The sequence below is a fragment of the Chamaea fasciata genome, unplaced genomic scaffold (assembly GCF_029207755.1).
Source record: "Chamaea fasciata isolate MVZ Bird 193981 ecotype frontalis unplaced genomic scaffold, bChaFas1.0.hap1 SCAF_8, whole genome shotgun sequence".
NCBI lineage: Eukaryota > Metazoa > Chordata > Aves > Passeriformes > Sylviidae > Chamaea > Chamaea fasciata.
Window position 1 is genome coordinate 8,699,432 of NW_027094093.1, and position 19,968 is coordinate 8,719,399.

The 19,968-nt window shown below is 42.0% G+C and overlaps 1 protein-coding gene and 1 long non-coding RNA gene across 5 annotated transcripts in view; both read left to right on the forward strand.

The window, feature by feature from the left end:
* The window catches only part of LOC136292951 (uncharacterized), a 30,497-nt gene extending 25,581 nt beyond the window's left edge, over nucleotides 1–4,916 (forward strand). For 2 of the 3 annotated variants that reach the window (XR_010722014.1, XR_010722015.1), the window contains 2 exons: nucleotides 2,521–2,597; nucleotides 3,346–4,916. This is a non-coding gene — a long non-coding RNA (uncharacterized lncRNA). Of the gene's footprint in view, nucleotides 1–1,287; nucleotides 1,347–2,520; nucleotides 2,598–3,345 lie in introns of all 3 variants that reach the window. The other variant, XR_010722013.1, reaches the window with a different exon arrangement.
* A 3,488-nt stretch (nucleotides 4,917–8,404) lies between these two features.
* Nucleotides 8,405–19,968, forward strand: part of GLS (glutaminase) — a 61,429-nt gene continuing 49,865 nt past the window's right edge. The window contains exons 1-3 of one of the 2 annotated variants that reach the window (XM_066189596.1): nucleotides 8,405–8,766; nucleotides 16,689–16,785; nucleotides 17,282–17,403. In XM_066189596.1, coding sequence (XP_066045693.1) covers nucleotides 8,420–8,766; nucleotides 16,689–16,785; nucleotides 17,282–17,403 — 566 coding nt within the window. In that variant the 5' untranslated portion in view covers nucleotides 8,405–8,419. The remainder of the gene's footprint in view (nucleotides 8,767–16,688; nucleotides 16,786–17,281; nucleotides 17,404–19,968) is intronic. The other variant, XM_066189595.1, reaches the window with a different exon arrangement.

The following is a 19,968-nucleotide window of genomic DNA, read 5'->3' on the forward strand; positions in this document are numbered from 1 at the left end:
CTTCAATCATACTTCTGGGTAAAAAGGTAATACATTCTACTGCTTGTGCTTTTTCAACCCTGAATTTCACCTTTACTGTTAAGAAAACATGTTGACATATCAAACAATGTAACTAATAGGAAAAGCAGAACAAAATGTGTCACTGTTTAGGCTATTTTTTCTTCCTTTTAGACTATGCTTTCCCTATTAGAATATATCAATCAAAAGACAGAAATGCAACTTAAAAGGTTGGTAACCAGAAGAAAAACTTGCAGAAATGTGCAAGGTGAGATAAACTGGATAGAAGAATTGCATGAAAATACACTTAATGAAAGTGCAAGAAATGAAACAAATGTAACTTCTTGATTATATATGACTAATAGGGCACGTGCCTTCCTGTCTTGAGAGCTTATAACTGCTGCAGTCATGATATAATAAGTCAAAGCTGGGGAGGAAACAGAAAGGTGGCTGGATGATGTTTTCTTATCCATAAATACATGAATAATTACATGTATCTGTTCTATGTGCCTTCTGGCCAAAAATACTCAATATCGTTCACTTTTTATTTGTTGTCTAAAAGTATTTTTAGCAGAAAATATCCTTCCTACCACAGCTGGTTTGCTGAACTATGCCACTGTTCTCTGTTTTAGCAGAGCCAATCCTCAAGGATCCAATGAGACTTTAGTCAAACACAGCATGCATAGCCAACAGCCTGAAGATAAAACAAAAATTCCTATTGAATGGACCACAGTGTAGCCTATTAGATTTGTTCTCAAATTAGGCCCATGATGTCTTGGGTGATTAGTGTAGGATACTACAAGGTTACCTTCTCTGCAAGTATATGGCAGAATAAGAGATGTTCTAGTAACTCCAGAATTTATATTTCCTAAAATCAGTATAATCATGTTATTCAGATAGGCAACTGGTTTGGCTTTATGCCTTATTATAGGGATATCTAATTGCCCAAAGCTCTGTTTGTTGATCAAGGAATCAGACAAAACTTTATCTCAATATTCCGAATGTCCAAGAAAGTGATCATCGTTTAAAAACTGCCTCTGACAGGAAGGCTGTGAAGTCGGTTATCTGACAACATCCCTTTCCTGTGGTGCAAGGCCAAGTGTACAGAGGGAAACAAAACTATCACTATTTCTTGGCTACTGCTCTTCCTTTGAGCCCTTCTACAGCATGTTAATTCAAAGCACCTCAAGACATGTTTCACAGCCTTATTATGTGAAACTCCTCTTTCTCAAAGCAGAGAATGATGACCTGTCAATTTGTAACCCAGCTTGTTTCACTTCTGTTTTACAGCACGACCCAGTTCAGTAGCTGTCTCAGGACAACTGTGAGGGAGTGACAATCCATGGCATGTGAGTGGGAATGAGTGATGCTGCCACCAGAGTTCATGTAATGTTAGAAACACACCAATTTCCACATCACAACCCAGTCAGTTGAGGTGAAAACCCAAATAATTTGGTCTAATACTGCTGCAAAAAGTATGCTGAGGGCTAAAAATACTGTTTAAAAGGTAGACATTCTTGTCTTGTATGTTTTCCCCATGAGCTCCTGACTTCAGCAACAGTTGTTTCACGCCCAGTCTGAAAAGATGGAGCATTGTGGAGCAGTTAAAGATGATGTGAAGAAGTTCTGTGACAGCAGTTAACATTGCCTAAGTACAAGTCTTTGGCTTGAAAAGGTGTTTCAAATGCACCAAAAATACCATACAAAATTTTTGAATGTTTTTCTTCTTGGAATTTAGGATGAACACACACGTGTGTGAGCAGTAGACTAGTTATTAGCAAAAAACATGCACTTAATCCAGGCTATTTTACAACCTTGATCGCTCTGCTTTTTAAATCTTGGCATTCAGTTTTGCAGATCTTCAGTCCCCTGGCCTACTGTTGTGGAACTGTTCAAAAGTCCTTGGATAAACATTAAATACCCTTGGAGTGTGGTGGTACACCATGTGCTACTGGAAGTGCTGCTGGTCTTTTCCCCCTTCACCTCCCTAAGAAAGTTACATGTTTATAAAGACGGAATTAGATGTGGGGGAAGGAAGGAGATCTTTCAAGGTTACATCCTTCAATAACTAAAAAACTTGTCTGTTTTCTCATTAGTCTTTATGGGACCTTTTGTTTTCAAGTAAACAGGAGACTTAAACATTCTTGCAGCCTGGAAGGAGACTGGCAACTCATGGCAGTTGCAAAGGAAGGCTGAGGACTCAATCACCTGAAGTGTACACTCCTCTTCCCCCAGTGCAGCAACAGAAATGAGAGGGTGCCAAAAATATCAGGGCAGAAAAAAGCATGTGGTTTTGCGGATTAGTTTGCCATTTCAGAGGTAGTGGGATTTTGTTGATGCTGGCATTATACCCTGTACCCAGTCAGAGTGGTTTCTGTGTACTCGAGAGGAGCTTTTAGGGCAGTGGAAGACTTTTAAACTATTTGGACTACCACTTATGATGAGACAGTTTCCATTACAGTCTGACTGCTTGTTTTGCTTGCTTCATTTTACCTTGTTTTGTTTTGTTTTGCTTTTCTGCAGGATGGGAAGCCCTCCTCTTAAGACTGGATGTTTTGTCGAGCTTAAGCTTCTACATGGCCTCAAGTATTTATGAAAGGGTAAAAGCAGGGATTTTCCTTCATGGGACAATTTAATGGGATGCACTTCTATGCTTTGCCTGAAAGCTTGTACCTCTCCAAGGGTCTTTTTAATGTGCTGAAATTCAGAGCTGAAAGCAGCCAGCTTAGGACAAGGGGAGGATGCAGCAAACACTGGCTTCTCTATCACTTCAGAGCTCAGGTGGCAAATGCAGATCATGGAATGGATTTGGGTTGGAAGGGACCTTAAAGATCATCTCATTCCAAACCCCTTCCATGGAGAGGGCCATCTTTCACTGGACCAGGTTGTTCCAAGCACCATCCAACTTGGCCTTGAACAACCTTCAAGATGCAGCAGCTACAGCTTCTCTGGGCAACCTGTGCCAGGGCCTCATCAGCCTCACAAATGAAGGATTTCTTCCTAATATTTAATCAAAACCTGCTCTCTGTCAGGTTGAAGCCATTCCCCTTGTCCTGGCACTGCATTCCTTTGTCAAAAGTCCCTTCCCAGCTTTCCTTAGGGCCCTAATAACTAAGGTGTTAATGGTCAGCCAGTGACTGTGGAGCTTTGTACATGACAGGCCAGCTCGTGGTCAGCCCAAGTGCTCCGACCTCCGCCAAATGCTGGCACCAATTTTCCATGTCTGTTCTCAAAAGCAGTGAGACATGAGCCCATGGGCTCCCCTGAGCTCCCTCATGCATGCTCACCTCAGGCATATGATGGGGCAGTTGGATGATATTGTCACTTGTTTCTTTTTGCTTGCACAAGGTTACCAGGGCTAATACTTGAGGACTGGGAATACAAACAGAAGATCCGAATTTGCTCCTGCTCCCTGGCCTCCTGTAATATCAAGACTGCAGATTAAGAGATGTCATCAGAATTAAGCATTGAATGTGATTGTGGGTGGAATGCATGGGGTATGTAACAGTATGATTTAGGTATACTGCGGTACAGATAAAATGCAGTGTGCTGGGTGCAGCAAGGAATGCTTCTCTGCTAACTTCTGAAGGCGTTATGTTCTGACGTGTGAAGAATTTTACATCTGAAAAATGCTGTGACTGATAATGAGCATGAGGAATGATGGTGCTGTCTCACCAACCAAGGTGAAAGGAAGCAGGTTAACAAATAGAATAATAGGAAAAAATTGTGCCAGTCTTTGCAGGTCATCCTCAACAACTCTACTTCTGTGATTTGCTTGTTCTTGTTATATGTGCTAGAACCCATCATATGTTGTCTGTTAACCACGCTAGGAATGTCCCAGGCCCTTGTAGTCTTTTTTTCATGTCAGTCTTGGAAAATCCTCCAGATACTCTTCCCTTTGAATTAATTCCTCACTGCCTCTGTTTGCCTGGAATGTGAGTGATATGAACTGAGCTATTGACTCATCCATGTGCTATGCAGGGAGGGCATTTTTGATTTTATTTTTATTGCTTGTCACTTGAGGTCACTCCCTCAACCATTACTTTCTGGTGTAATAAATCCTCTGAATGTTTTTCTCCTTGTTGGATTTCTGAGCTATGATGCTCAAACATTTGAACATTCATTTTATTAGATTAAATAGTAACTATTTACTGCTTATGCTTCTGTGCTCAGAGGAAGCTGTTCTGTATCCTCTGTACAATCCAACAGGGAATGTTTCTTGTGACTGAGCACCTTTCCCTTGAATCAATATAAAAATGTTACTCAAAGGTGCAGCAAGTTAGCCTCACAAAAGAAAAGAATATTCTTAGGAGCTGCTGCTGGAATGGGTAGAAATACTTGAATAGATAATAGTTGTCTCTGGTCTTTAGCTCTCTTTTGGAAAGCATTATCCCACAACAAATGAAATGGAGCCAACATAACCATTTAAAATAGCAAAGTAAACAGTTCATGTCGTAGTCAAGATAATCCTTAATTTCTGCTGCTTATCTGAGATCTGCCCTGCTGATCTGATGGGAGGATTTAACCTTCCTGAAAGCTGTTATCGGTGTATGTGCTTGAACTGGGAAGACCTCTTTCCACCTGCTTTTCAGAGCCCTTTCTCCTAGGAGATTAATGCTGCTATGCCCCTTTTAGAAAGGAAAACCCCTGAAATATGGATTATTTTTAGAGAGCTATACTAGGAATATTTTGCTACAATACAGCTTAAGGGAAATACTTAAAAAATAATGCCTATTTAAAAGATTCCTTTTTTTTTCTTTCCTGAAGAACCTTGTTGTCTTAAATTCAAATAATTTTTGTCTTACAAAAGAACTTGTATAGTTGTGGAAATTAAAAAGAGAATGTTTGGCTTATGGTTACTGCTGGTTGTGTAACCAACTCAAAATAAAAGCTATGGGGAATTTTAATTTCAAATTTCTTTGCTCTGTGTGGAAACCATTTTGTAATTTTCTGTTTCTCTTGGGATACTGTGTGAAACACAGAATGGCAGAGCAGATGGCGTGTCTTCTCTTTCCAGAGCGACGAGTAACATCACTCTGTTCAAAGGAGAAGTCCAAAGGGGGTTTCACTGGGATATGGGAAAGCCCAGTATAGCATCTGGATCAATACAAAAATCAGTGTCAGTTTAACAGGTTTAATGTATAATGCTTTTCCCAAGCAAATGGTGGTTGTGATTTTGATTCTATTTTTACTACATTTCTTATGGTTTATTTTAAATTTAAAAAAAAAACCCAAGAAACCTGCCTTTAGATTAAGACTCTCTGATATACCTGTGCCAGTGGGAGGAGGGGAGAGAATCAGTGTGTGAAATGTCTCAGGCTTAGTCATAGTAGGAGCAAGGAGTGATGGCCTGAATTATGCAGCAAAAGTTCTCAGAATAGCGAGTGAGTCACTATTGGCCTTGAACTTTCTGGATCTGAAACTATATTTATCATTTTGCATTGTTCCCAAGCTGTGTATTTGTAGTCCTACACACAGAGCAACTTGCATTTTCTTCCCTCACGAGCTAAAACACAGACAGGAATTTCCAGGGAGAGAAGTGGAGGATCAATTTCTTTTGGTGAATTTTAAGAAAAGCTTTAATGAAGAATACCTGCAGTGGGAGACAACTAATGTACTAATGTGAAGGCAATACTAAAAGGTTAAGTGAAGGAATAAGGCAATAGCCTACAAAGTGGGGGAAAAAAAAAAAAAAGGAAGTGAGTAAAATTAAAGAGTTCTTGTAGGGTCAAGTATCGTGAGGTACTGTTTTGAGCGGCAAATATTTTTGTGAATGTAGTAGCTTTTTCTTTTCCTTCCCACCACCTTATCTGCAATGTTCTGAACAGAAACCAGAACACTAAAAGGAAAGATCCAGATCATGACGTATTTCATTCTTCCACTTCTTCTCCCCCTACAGCGTAAGAGATGAATTAGACAAGTTTTTACACCAGGTTGTGGCTAAACAGCTGGCTTAGAAAAGACTGCAGCTGTCACACTGGCAAAGCACCTTGGCACTAAAATTCAGAATCTTGTAGTGTCTGCAGAAGTGTGTGTTCAATTACTGACCAAATGCACATTCTGGAAGGGACAACACTCACTGTCTCTGGTCTTAGAGCAGCAGACTCTTTAGAAGGAATGGAAAAGGTGCTTGAGAGACATCTGTCTTTAGAGTATTTTACATAGCATCATTTTAAAAATGAGAAATATTATTATTGGGCGGCAGGATAAAAGAGGCAGTATTGGCTTGCCAAAAAGGACTTAGCAAATGGAAATCCAAAATTAGTTCCAGGAAATATAATGGGTAACCTAATAAGCACGTGAGAACTGCAGGTACTTTGCATTTTTGTATGTGAAGTTACTGCAGCACAGGATTACACATCCCACACTGGTATTTCAAGTTTCCTTGATCAGTGGGAAGAAAAACCATTGGGTTTTTTGTTTTCTTTTGTGGAAGCTTATTTTATAGGCATAGATTATCAGCTATCTTTATATCTTCTTCTCAAAATCCTCATGGCTGTTGTGACAATTTATTAGCATAGGGAACTCCTGTGGGTATTTGTGCTGCTGGGTAAGTAGAAGCACAAGGCAAGACTATTCTCCATGTCTATTTGTAGTTATCTCAGAGTGAAAAACGGGTTACAGAACCCTCTCTGTTTTATGGGGGTCTATAAGAGCAATTCACTATGCCTAGACAGCTGAAACTTTCAACCTTGGGGGTGGTGGAAAACAAAATATCAGTACCTTCAGAGTAAAGCACTTCAAATAAAGTGTACAGCAAGATCATTTTAACTCAGAATTGCAGCTTTTCCGCCCCCACTTCTGCCAAACATAATAAACATACCAGGTGAAATAAACCTCAATACATGGGGAAATTGTTTACAAGGAAATTTAACAGTAATAAACTCACAGCTCCACAAGTATTTACATTTTTGCTCTGAAAATCAAGATTCCTAAACTAAGAAGACTAGAGACAATTAAAAAACTGCTTTGCACGTTGGCATTACTGAGGAAGTAGGATGACAAGAAATCTCCTCTTCTACTGTTACCCATAATGGATACAATTTGCTAATATAGATTTGTACTCATCTAGGACAAATTTAGCAGTTGGTGATGTGAGCAGAGTTTCACCAAGTAACTGCAAAATCTGTGACTTCCAAAATGCCATATCCTGACAGCTGTGACAGAAGCCTAAGTGTATATAAAGAGCGACATTTACACCTTGTACTGAAGCCCTGCAGTTATTTTCTGCTACTCCTCTCTGCTACACTTTTGCCTTTAGGACTTCACTACCATGGGTCCGTGGTTCCCAAACTGGGACCTGTAGGTGAGCAGCAGCAAAATTTCCACACTCTGATTAAATGTTTGATGATGTGAACATGAAGATCGGCCGCACCCAGTTCATCTGGGCACCCAGGTGGTTGATTTTTGTGGGTTTGTGTTTGGTTTATTAATTTTTCTTTAAAACAAAAAACTTCAGACTTTTGACCAAGATTTACAGCCTCCACTGTAAGTTTTGGCGATGAGCTACGCCGTTACCCTTTTATTGAAAGTACGTGGAAACCCCTCAGTAGCTCTGCTCCTTGCCAGAAGGGTTTGACCCAAAGAATGTGGAAGCTGAGGGTATTTCCATTCGGTTCCTGATCCCTGAGCCCTTTCCTGGGGTGCCTGGTGGGTGACGGACGCAGGCCCTGTGCATCCTTCTCTCTTCTCTGTGGTGACCACTGACAGGACTGAGGGAAGGGCCTGAAGTTGTGTGGGCAGAGGTTTACGTCGGATATTAGCAGCATGTTTTTCACCCAGAGGATGGTCGGGCAGTAGAACAGGCTTCCCAGGAAAGTGGTCCCAGCAGCAGTCTGACAAAAGTTCAAGAAGGGTTCGACAAGGCTCTCAGGCACAGGGTGAGGTTTTGGGGATGTCGTGTTGGGGACAGGAGTTGGATTCGATGATCCTTGTGGGTCGCTTCCAACTCAGCACATTCTGTGATCCCGCCGGCACGGCGGAGGCGGTGCACTTCGTAATCAAAACCATACAGTTTTAAGAAATGGCCACTTCCATGGCAACCTGAACCCGACACCGCCGCAGCCCAGTCCGCTCCCAACGCCTTTACACGTCGCAGAGCGAGGGAGGGAAGGAGGGCGGGAGGAAAGGAATGAGGGAGGGAGGCGGCGCCCCGGGGCCCCCTCAGCGCTCCGTGTCCGCCCGCTTGGGGCGCTGCTGCTCCCGCCCCACCGGCCGCGCGCGACACCAGCGGCCCCGCGGGGAGACTCGGCCCGCGCCGGGGCGTGGTAACGGCCTTGAGCGACGTCCCTGCCGACCAATGGGCGCGCCGCGCGCCTGACAGTTACGCGGGCTCGGCCAATGGCCGCGGCGGGGGCGGGTGCAGCGCGGTGTGAGAGGCGCGGCCGGGCGGCGCGGCGGGCAGTCGGCGCGGTGGCGCAGGATGATGCGGCTGTGGCGCTCGGCGCTGCTGCGGGAGCTGCTGCTGCTCGGCCCGCCGGGGGCGGCCGGCGGCGGGGCCCCGGCCCCGGGACCCGCCGCCGCGACCAGGCGCCTCCCGCCGCCGCTCGCTGCCCTCGGCGCTAGCCCACCCGCCGCCCGCCGCGGCCCGGCGGCGCTGCCGTCAGCGAGAGGTCTATGCACCCGCTCGGAGGGAGCCTTGGAGGAGCCGGGGAAGGGGGCGCAGGCGCCGTCGCCGACTCCCGGCGAGCCCCCCGCCGATAGCGGCCACAACAATAACCACGGTGGCGGCGGCGGCAAGGAGGTGGCCGTAGGCGGCGGCGGGGAGAAGTGAGTGTGGAGGGGGCGGCGGGCGTGGGGGATGATGCGGAGGCGCCATGTGAGCGCCGCCTCCCCCTCGCACGCGTGGTGCCTGCGGAAGGGGCCGGGCCGGGCCGGGCGGGCGCTTCCCCGGCAGGTGCGGGGACCGCGGAGGTGCCGGCGTCCATCCCGGCCGCTCCCCGGCTGGTGCGGGCTCGGCTACCGGCGGATCCCGGCGGCTCGGAGCGCGAGGGAAGCGCACACGCGTGGCGGGGGGCGCAGGCAGCGCCTCGGGCTCCCCCCGGCCCCGGGACCCTCCCGCCTGTGCGGGGGTGCCGTCCGTGGGGAGGCCGGGCGCAGGCAGCGCGCCGGTAGGGTGGCTTTGGTAGCGCTTGCACTTGGCTAAAAATATTTCTCAAGAGAAGCGAAAGCTGTGTCATCTCGCATTAAATATTAAAGGCAGCGTGCACGGTGCGTAGTGCTGCCTTGGAAGTTTTGCAGCACTGTCTTCTCTGCGTCTCTGTCCACCTGGATGTGTTCCTGTGTAACGTGCCCTAGGGTGACCCAGCCTTGGCGGGGCGTTGGGCTGGGTGGTCTCCGGAGGTCCCTTGCAGCCCTAACAATTCTGTGATCTAGTGCAGCCAGGGCCAGATACTGCCATCAGTGTGTGGTGAGTATAGATGTTTATAGGTGCTGCAGGATGTGTGCCTGTGCCAAGAGGTCCTTATTTGTTCCTTAGTGACAAAGGTACGTGCAGGCAGTAGAATGATAGGGCTGTATATTTTAAAGAAGTTAGTATTCCTCCACTCAGAACCTGAAATACTCCTCAAAAAAAGAAAAAAAAATCGAAGACAGGTGTATCAGCTCCAATTTTTGTCCTTGGTAATGACTGGTAGTGGATGCCAGGGGTAGAGTAAAATGCTGAGGTCAATGGATTGGCAGAGCATTCTTCTCCGTTAGTCCTCAGCATTATGCAAGTCTTGAGTGTTCATTTCCTACCACCCCCTGTCTGACAGTCTGTGTATTGGCTGTTTGAACTTGGGTACGTTTAGAATCTCAGATAACCTTTTACAAGAAGCTTGACAGCTACAAGCCCCATGAAGACTTCTCCTTTGTGTGTGTTTGAAATATGCCCTGTGGCATTCCTGTAGGCACACTGTGTGCTGATTATGGGGTGGCATAATTAAAATTAAACCCAAGCTGCTTTACCAGGCTTTGCTATGCTTATTACCTAGATGAAAAGAGCAAATGACAGAAGAAACAGGGCTGAGAAAGGAGTACCTTGTTTTGACACTGAGCAAAGTCTCTGTTAGTCTGATGGTAAGAGGAAGTGTGGAAAGGATTCCACAAGGCCGGTCAGGGAAGGCTTCAGCCCATAGCTTGTTAGTAGTTCTGCTTTTGAGTTGTGGTTTGTGGGATTTTTTTTTTTTTTTTTTTTTTTAGCATGAATTTCGATATGGCAGGTGGGGAGAGAGGCTGTGGCCTTGTTCTTCTCTGCTCAGCCTGGTTCAGTGGGGTATAGCCTGCTTTAAAGGCATCACCAGTTACTTCTGCTGTCAGATGCCTTAAAATATGCATGTACGTCAGGTTATGTAACTACACAATATAACACACAAGCATACGGGTATTATTTTTAAATTTATGCTATTGTTCAACAAATCTGAAGTCTCTTCTTTGAATTAGCTCATATAATGTTTTGGAACAAAAAAAATATTCTTCTTTGGCTCGAATAGGTGTGGTTTATAAAGACTGCACTTCTGTTTTCAAGAAGAAATACAGACATTAAAAACTTTGGAGAAAACCAGCATGTCAGCTGTGATGGGTTGTTGAGGATATTGCAAAGGTGATTTATTGAAGAGGTAACATTTTCTTAAACTGAGCTGTTACTAGCTTCCTACAGCTAGCATCCATTAGGGAAATCCTTTAATTTCTACCATGTGTGGTAAAGCTGTGTGATCACAAATGAGTTAAATGCTTTTAATAATACTTGGCTATTGACAAAAGGATGTATTTGAAAGTCAAATGTTTGTTCTTTGAGTCTTACTGCAAAATGAACAGGGAGAAATTCTATAAAACATTTAGCATATAGTTACCGACACAGAAAAGGTAGAAACTTTCTTTTCATTTTCAGGTTGTGCAGGAATTCCTGGTGGCACATTATTCAGCCTCCTGGATACTTTCATTCTTACTTTTCTTGAAGCAGAACTATGAAAATCTTCCTTCAAGCATTTGTAAATGGTACATTCCCTGTGGAAATCATTGCTATATTAAGACAGAGTACAGGATTGAGAAGAAAAGTGAGATTCTTCAAAAGACAGGTGCCAGAACTGCAGTGACAACTGGGCTAAGTCAGTGCAGTCTAAATTCTCCTGATTCCAGCATTTTGCCATCCGTAGCGTCTTAACATTTGAGTAGTGTTTGGCAAATGGTTTGTGGACCCAACTGGCAATAGTAGTTTGTTTGTTTGTTTGTTTGTTTGTTAGTATTGGGAGGCTATTTTTTTTTTCTGTTTGCTTTTAAGGTCATGGTTCTGGGATACTGAAATAACCCATGATGTCAAAAGACAGCAGTAAGGTTTTCCTGTTCATTTGTTTTCATAACAGTCTTTGCATACAGAGTAGGAGTTGCAAGTAAAAGCCTAAAATGTTCTGTGCAAAGACTGTACAGAAATTTAGAGCAGTTTAATTCCTCATAGTGAGAATGAATTATGAGGTCTGTGGCTGATGAAATAACTAGTATCCCATTGCATAACCAGGTCCCCTGGTGCATTTTTTCCTTAACATCTTCCACCACCTCCTTATCCCTGCTATCCAGCCTTCACACTGTGTATCCAACTGAAACTTAATGTATTTTGGACAGGAAAAATAATTGAGCTTAAACTGAGAGTGGTCACAGACCGGTAAATTTAATTATTAGGAGCTTGTGGATTAAAACACAGTAATATCTATGCTCATGCCTGAGTTATTAAAACACATTAGCCCAATACACTCCTTGGTTATAGACATGTATATTAATTAATTCCCTTTGCTCCTGCTTTCAGTGTAACTGTTCTTCACTTGCTTTTACTTTCAATACAAGAGTTCATCTTGCATCTCGTGCTGGACAGTAAAGGGATGAAACAACTTACCTTAGTAGAAGCTATTTCTAAATTAAAAAAGCCTTGATTAAGGTGAGAGGGAGGAGCAAAATGTGAGTGATCCTAACTTTTGAAAGCTAAATTGCTCACTTTTTACAGCTAAATTGCAGTAGTGCAGGACACTAATATATAGAATATCACAAAACAGTTAAAGGAAGTGTTTGTTTTTGTTTTTTTTTTTTTTTTTTAAATGACAAGGGAGTGGTAGCGCCCTTTTTTAAGGGCAGAGATGAATTCTGGAGATACTTTAAAAAATAAATTTGCTTTTGCAGGCCAGATTATAGAGGAATAACTAGTAATTAGACAGTGTTTAATTTTGGTGATACTTCTGGTGAAGTGTGCATACAATACTCAGAGATGCCAGAAGCAGTTAGAAGTGTACCTTTATTAGACCTTTCATAACTTCTGTAGAGGCCAAGGTTTTGAAGCTAGTGTTTTTTGTTTTACCATAAGTACTTTGTTAGCTACTAAACATGTCTGTCTTTGGTCTAAGTTTATAAATACGTAGCTTGCTCTTGAATCTTTGTATTCTTGGGTAAATAGCCATCCACCTCTGTTCTGGGTCCAGTGTCTCGCTATGGGAGTGGACAGAAAGTAGCTACTTAGTGACCTGACAAGTGTTGGACATACAATCAAGATACAGAACGTCTGTAGTATGGTGACAACTTCTTCAAGATGCCTGTCTTAGATAGAGTGGCTACTGACTGTGACCTACAGCTTTCACAGAATCCCAGAATCGTTTGGATTGGAAGAGACCATTTAAAGGTCACTTAGTCCAAAGCCCTCTGCAATGAGCAGGGACATCTTCAACCAGATCAGGCTGCTGAGAGCCTCATGCAATCTGACCTAGAATGTTTCCAGGGATGGGGCGTTTACCACCTCTCTGGACAGCCTGTTCCAGCGTTTCACCACCCTTACCACAAATTTTCTTCATTATATCTAATATAAAGCTAGCCTCTTTTAGTGGAAAACCATTATGCCTCGTGCTGTTGCAACAGACCCTGCTAAAAAGCCTGTCCCCATCTTTCTTACAGACTCACTCTGGGTACTGAAAGGCTGCAGTGAGGTCTCCCAGGACCCTCCTCTTCTTCAGACTAAGCAACCCTAGTTCCTTGGGCCTTACCTCTTTGGGGGGAGGTGCTCAGCCCTCTGTCCATCTTGGTGGCTTCCAACGGGCCGATGTCATTCCTATGCTGAGGGCCCCAGAGCTGAATGTAGGACCCTGTGTGGGGTCTCACCAGGGTGGAGTAAAGGGGAAATCCCCTCCCTTGACCTGCTGCCCACACTGCTCTGGATGCAGCCCAGGATGTGTTCGGCTCCCTGTGCCCATGCCTGGATCATGTCCAGCCACTCCTCCACCTGCACCCACAAGTCCTCAGCAGGGCTGCTCTTGATCTGTTCTTCCCCCAGGCATTGCTGATTCCAGGAGTTCCTATGGCCCAGGTGTAGAACCCTGCACTTTACCTTGCTGAGCTTCATGAGGTTCACACCTGGAGAAGCTTCTTGAGTTTGTCCTGGTCCCTCTGGATTGTGGCCCATCCCTCAGGCTTGTCACCTGCACCACTCAGCTTCGTGTCATCGGCAGACGTGTTGAGGCTTCGTTTGATCCCACTGTCGGTGTCATTGATGAGGATCTGAAATGGTCCCTGAAGGACCATCGTTTGTGACAGTAATCATGACCTCATTTTTATGACTGGTGTCAGATTTATTAATAATGCCTGAAACTATTACTAGCAATATCATATCTTTCTGTCATTTGTTGTTCTGTAAATCCTCTTCTGCATTTTGGCAGTTCTGTCCTGAAGTATGGACTTAAAATCTTCTGCATTATTTGAAATTTAATCTTGTTTCTATCCTAGAAATTCAGCATTTGTTAAAATGAAGTCCTCCCCAGAATCTGGTGTAGCCATTGTACTGATGCAAAAGAAAGAGCTGACAGAAGGACTGCAAAGTCCTTGTGCTTGGAATTCCTATGTTGGTTTTTCTTTGGATTTAAAAAACAGTCCGCCAGTATTGTGGTCCACAGATTAGTATAATACCAAAGAAGTCTAGTTGTTTAATGTCCTGGTGGTTATTTATTTTTTTAAAGAAGGTAAGTAAGTATCACAAGTCATTATTCATGAAATGAGGTAAGCTGGAATTTCCACTTAATTTGACTGTGAAAATGGCAAGTTCCCTGACCTGAAAAACAGCTTTTTACATGTGTGGAACAGAATTATCTTGCTAAGTGTGTTCACAGTGCCAAAACACATCTTTAAGGTTAAGCAAACATTAGTTACTGACATCACTGATCTGATAAACTGCAGAGCAAGCTTTTTCACCCCTCTTTAGCTGATAAACTTTACCAAAAGATGGACTACTTGACAAGGAGCAATTTTCTGTAAATATATTGAATGTCATCCTCTTTGCTTTGGTCGTCTGTGCAGCTCCATTGTTTAATTAGGCTGAGCGACCCAATATTGAACAACAGCAGATGTGAAAGGTATGAAAACCACGTTGAGAGATTTTCTGCTGTGAAAGGTGCACGTCTCTTTAATAGATTAAAATCTTATGAAGAGGGAAGTAAAATCTTGGTTAAATGGCTGAAGTACTTTCCTGCACCTTTCCAGATGGAAATTCCATACTTAGAACAGCTGTAAAATTCTGAGTGATTGCTCAGATATGTGTAATTTAAAAAGTTATCAGTTTACATTTCTAAGTGTGCTTGCTGGCTGATTTTGCCTAAGTGAAATAGGAAAGTTTCCTCTGCCAGACCTTCATCAGTCCAGCAATGGCTCGTGTAGCATAGCCATTCCTTAAAACATGATTATCTCGACATTTTGGGGAGCTCAGTTGAATGCTTTGTGTAGATGATGAACATGTAGGGGTGTAGGTGATGTAACTTAGCATAACTTTTAGAATTAGTTCCCTGCAGAATTAGGATGCAGACACAGGGTGAAGCTTTAGTTGTTGTGTTGGTAGCTCTGGTTCTGTTGGTTTGACTGGACATACTGTCCCCAAAGGGTTGAAAGTGAAATATGCTGCCTGGAAGACCTGAATTTTCTTTAGGAAAAGGGCTTTTCAGTAATTTGTGTGAGGTAGTTGCAGGCGTTTGTCTTGGTTGAAACGCCAGCCTGTCTGTGCATTAGTGAGCCAGCATAATTTAAGTTAAAAAAAAAAATCTAGACTGTAAGACAAGGAAAGTTCTGTTGGCTTACAAAGCTGTCTTCTGTTCTTAGTATGTAAGTACAGTGTTTTAAATTGGAAAATGAGAGGTGATTTTTTTACTACTGGTTTTCACAGCTAGCTACGAGGAGAGGAGAGAGGCAAGGGCAATCTAGAGGTTGTCTTAAATTTATAAGGGTATTTGGATATAATCAGATTTTTATTAAAAATAATCATAAATCTGACTTGTGTAAGTATTGGGAGAGGAGAGGATTAAACGTCAGTCAGTAAGATTGCACTGGCCTATCTAGGGTCTGTGCTTAGCTGTAGCATTTTATTTTTGCAATTGCAACCCTGAATTCTGTTATTCAAAGAATTACTAATCTCTTGAAAACGTCAGTGAGCAGAATTTGGACCTGCTTTTTGTAAACACATGCATAAATATATGAAAATACATAACATGCTGCTGAGCATTCAGGTTTCAGGCTAAAGTTTGTCTATTACTGTTTAGTAACAAAGTATTGCCAGTATTAATGGATTATAAGATAGACCTCTAAAATTGATGGCTTAAATAATGTAAGACTGCATACTCCGCATTTTAGTTACTATCTACATCTTTTTTCCCTTTTGGTTTTATGTATTTTTGTTGGTCAGACATCGGAACGTTGGCTTTTTTTTGTCTGGAAACAAACCCAGGCCCTTCAGGGCACCAAAGGATTAGAATCCCTTTGCTGTCACTGCCCCTCCCAGTCTGGAAGTGTGAAGACTTGGGCTTCTGCTTGCTGCGGAGTGCTTTGGAATATCAAGGAACATTTTTATACTTTCTTTAGGTTAAATCTGTAAACTTCCGAAGGCTTTGAGGGAAAGCTGTCAGTACTCTGGCTTTTTGTCTTAGAAGGAATCTGAGTGCTTAGTTTCGTAGGTTTCCTTCAGATTTCACATGAAATGGAGACGCAGGTAAGGAAAAGCTGCAGGCATAGGGGAGGCACATCTCGGAGTGAAATGGGCAAGGCCTGGGATCCGGTGTGTTTACACTGATAGCGCAGTGACCATTAAAGGTGCATCTACCCTGGGTTTACTTAGCTAAGTAGGTGTGATGAGAGTCACTCCTTCTGCTTCAGGTGCTCTATTATGCTGCTGATGGCTTTGCTTGTTTCATGGTGACTGATGGGGCTTACATAAGCTTCTAGAAGGATAAGGACTTTAGGACTCCTCTGTGGAGTCCTGAAAACAGGACTGTTTTGAAGAAGATGTTGCACATTTATCATCTCCTTCTCTTGCCTGTAGAACAGTTGGGTCAGTACGCTCTACAACTTCATTATGAGGCATGTACATCCTGGAATCTTATAAATAATTTATCTTCTGCATGTAACATACCTATCCTTGGTAACTTCAAAAAGGGATATGTGATTAATCTACTCCCAAAAAAATCTAAATATAATCCTAGCGGCAAAATGTGTGACAGTAAAAATATGACTGAGTTAGAGTTAAGAATGTTTGCTACTGTAAAATCTATGTAAGCTGCTTGTAATATTACCATTTTTTCTCTACTTTAATGTTCTTTGAAATTAGTGGTAGCAGTGCAAATGTGTTTCTCAGAGAATAATGCAAAAATGTGTCTAAATAAAAATAGGCACTAAAATAATTATGTTTTTTTTCTCCTCTTTTCCAGTAAAATAAAACAAGGTCTCCTTCCCAGCTTAGAAGATCTACTTTTCTATACTATTGCAGAAGGACAAGAAAAAATACCAGTTCATAAATTCATAACTGTAAGTTTACTGTTCCAAAGTGCTGTATGAAAGCTAACTACTGCAAAGTTATTTTAACATTCTAAATGCAAGAATGCAAAGCAAAGAATTTCTGTTGTACGTGTTTAGCTGTGGGAAGAAATGTAACTTGTTGCTTTCCCCCCAGTGCTGTTTCTATAGTTAAGTAAGAGAATGAGTGTCTTAATGTTATTACTCACTTCTTTGATGTGCAAAAGAGTATGCTTGAAGGCAGCTGTGCCTATGGCATGGCTCAGTAGTACTTGTGCTTGTGTAAAATGTATCCAGTTTGACTGCTGGCTTTCAAATAACATCAATGCTTTGACATAAAATGCAGCCAAAATGGCCAACAGAAATTACTAATGAATCAGTAAAGTGTCACAGTGTCTCTGTTGATGATGTAGTGGCAGATCTCTTAAAATGATAAATGCTGAACAGTAGATAACTTGATTGTAATAGCATATCTTTTCACTTAGTAATTCTTGTTTCATTGTAATAGGCACTCAAATCTACAGGATTACGTACATCTGATCCTCGACTGAAAGAGTGCATGGATATGCTAAGGCTGACTCTTCAGACTACTTCAGATGGTGTTATGCTGGACAAAGACCTTTTTAAAAAGTAAACTTTCTGTCAATTATGTAACTGTATAATTCTGTGTGTTACTGAGTGCTGTCATAAGGAGGACATGAGGTGTATAAATCACTTAGAAAGGGAGTCAAACACACACTCCTGGTGCTGTTTTGATAAAAGTTTGTTCTCGGATTTTGTGCAGCAGACAGGCTGTGTGATCTCCACAGGAGTTCAATGTGCCAGTGTTGTTTGTGTGTGTGTCTGACCCCATACTGCAACTCCTGGTCAGATGCCAAACAAAATTAATTGATGCAGCATGAAGTGTTTAGTAGGATTACATAAAACTGCGCTCTCACTGCATTGTGAGTTTTTAGTCTGAAGTTCAGGATGCTACTTCTGTGTGGCGAGATGTTTGGAGCATGTATGTCATTCTAAAAGTGAGTATGTGGAAAATGGTTAAATTTCAAGATATGTGGAGATGAGAGGGGTTAGGATTGCAGACATTGGTTTGTTTTGGAAAAGATCTGTGTGCTGTATTTTAGTGATGCTTTTGTGGGTTTTTTTTTAGTGAAGTCTGTAGTCTGCTGAATACTATAAGCACTGTTCAGGTTGTCTTCTGTTCATTTCGAGCACGCTCCTTTGCTCCTCTACTTAAAGCTTTTGTATGCCAAAAGATAGGAAATTTAGTGGCTCTTAAATCTTGAAATGAAATTTTTCGACTTCTCTTTTTTGTTTTTCTATCTTTTTATTCCGTTTGCAGGGTAAATCATAATACCTAAAACTTATTTGCCCATACAATATTTTAAGTGTATACATAATACATGTATTTTATATACGTATAGGTATATAAAATGTATACAGTATGTGCTTGTGCTATACTATGTATTTACATAGTTTCTGTAAGAATAAAACTATAAACAAAGTGTATGTAAACATATATTAAAACATATATAAACATTTGCAGAAATCGATTGAGAAAAAATGAATGTCTGTGTGTGCAACAAAACCCAGTCAACTCCTTAAACAGATGTGGTATACTCTGTAAACGTCCAGCATGGACTAATTTTACTCCTGCATTAAGTTCTCGACCAGGTCTTCACTGGTTTAGACTTTTTATTGTCGGCAGAGTAAAAACTCAAAATTGTTAGGTTCAGAAACCTTCCTGGGTGTGTGGATGGATTGGAAAGGAAATGCATTTGCTATTATGTGGTACATTTATATTAAAAGGCTTATTTGTCACAGTAAACTGAATTACGCTTTAGGCAAGGGCTCTGCGTTTGAAAAAGAATTGATTGCTAATTAGCAGGATTATCTTATGTTCTGTGTCTCATCTCTGGGATTTGATCCTCTCTTCTGTGTGAGGACAGTAGTCATTACTATAAAAATTTGTGGAAAGCTTACGTGGTTTGCTTCTTGTGTAGAAAGAGTTTTGAATGTAAAGATTGTGCAGAGGTGAATCTTCACGTAGCAAGTTTTTCTTTGCAGCAGCAGAAGGTTCCTTTGCAACCTATTTTGTAAATTGTTATCATGTTGCATTTGTGTAACATCGTGTGGTCTTTGCAGGGTGAGGCTGGGCTTGTACTGAAAGCTGTGCAACATGCTGGTTAGCTTGCTATGAGGATTTTTTTCTTTTCTTTTTTTTTCCTTTTTTGTACTACTTCATGTAATAGTGCTGTCTATTGTTACATGAAACTTGGGCTGCTTTGTGTAGGGAAGTAGTAATCAGCAATCTGAGTCAGAACTTGAAAACTAATGGATAAATGTATCAAGGTGGTACAGGTAACAAAGTGATCCTAACTTTATGCTAGAGAACAAAGATGCAATTTCCAAAACCCCTCTTACTGTTGATTTCAAACTTGGTTATACAAGTCATTGACAGTTAATATAGATCATAAGACTTGCAGCCTAATCTTCCTAACCAAAATGTATCAGGAAAAATCTATAGTTTGAAGTGACATTTTTTAAAGTGGGGAAAGAAATGCTTGGATTGGGATTTGGCAAGAGAGTTCTCTTATTTTTTTTTAGGCTGAGTTGATCAGGTTTCTCCAAATGGAAGAATGTAAAGTAGGGAGTTTTTAGTGTACCTATGCTGAACACCACTAAACTATGCGAGAGATAAGGGCCAAGTTGTTCACAAGGTTTGACCGTAGAGAGGTTTTTATTTATCAATATAATTATTTACCTAAATTACTCCCTGTGGTCTTTTCCTATTGCTCCACTTCTTTGGAGTCTGAGGCCAGCTGTCTCCAGAGGGTTACCTGGACTATAATTAGTTAATTACTTCGGTGGAGCGGAGATGTCAGCTGCAGAATTTTAGAGGCTGTCATGGCTCATGCCCTGGCTGACTGAAAACTGTCAGTCCTGTTTACTGTCCTGTTAAAGGGAGACCTAAGAACTCCATTATTTTGTCCATGCACCTATTGTTCTGAATTCCCATCTAGATTACTTGAATGGTTGTATTGAATTTAGTCTGTGAATTAATATGATTTGCTTGAGTTAAGGAGTACCAGGACAAATAGCCAGACAGTGACCTTGGCAGAGTCTGGGAAAAATTGGTAACAGTAAGTAATGTCCTTCACTAGCACAGCCATTTCTGTAGTGAGTTTTAATCCC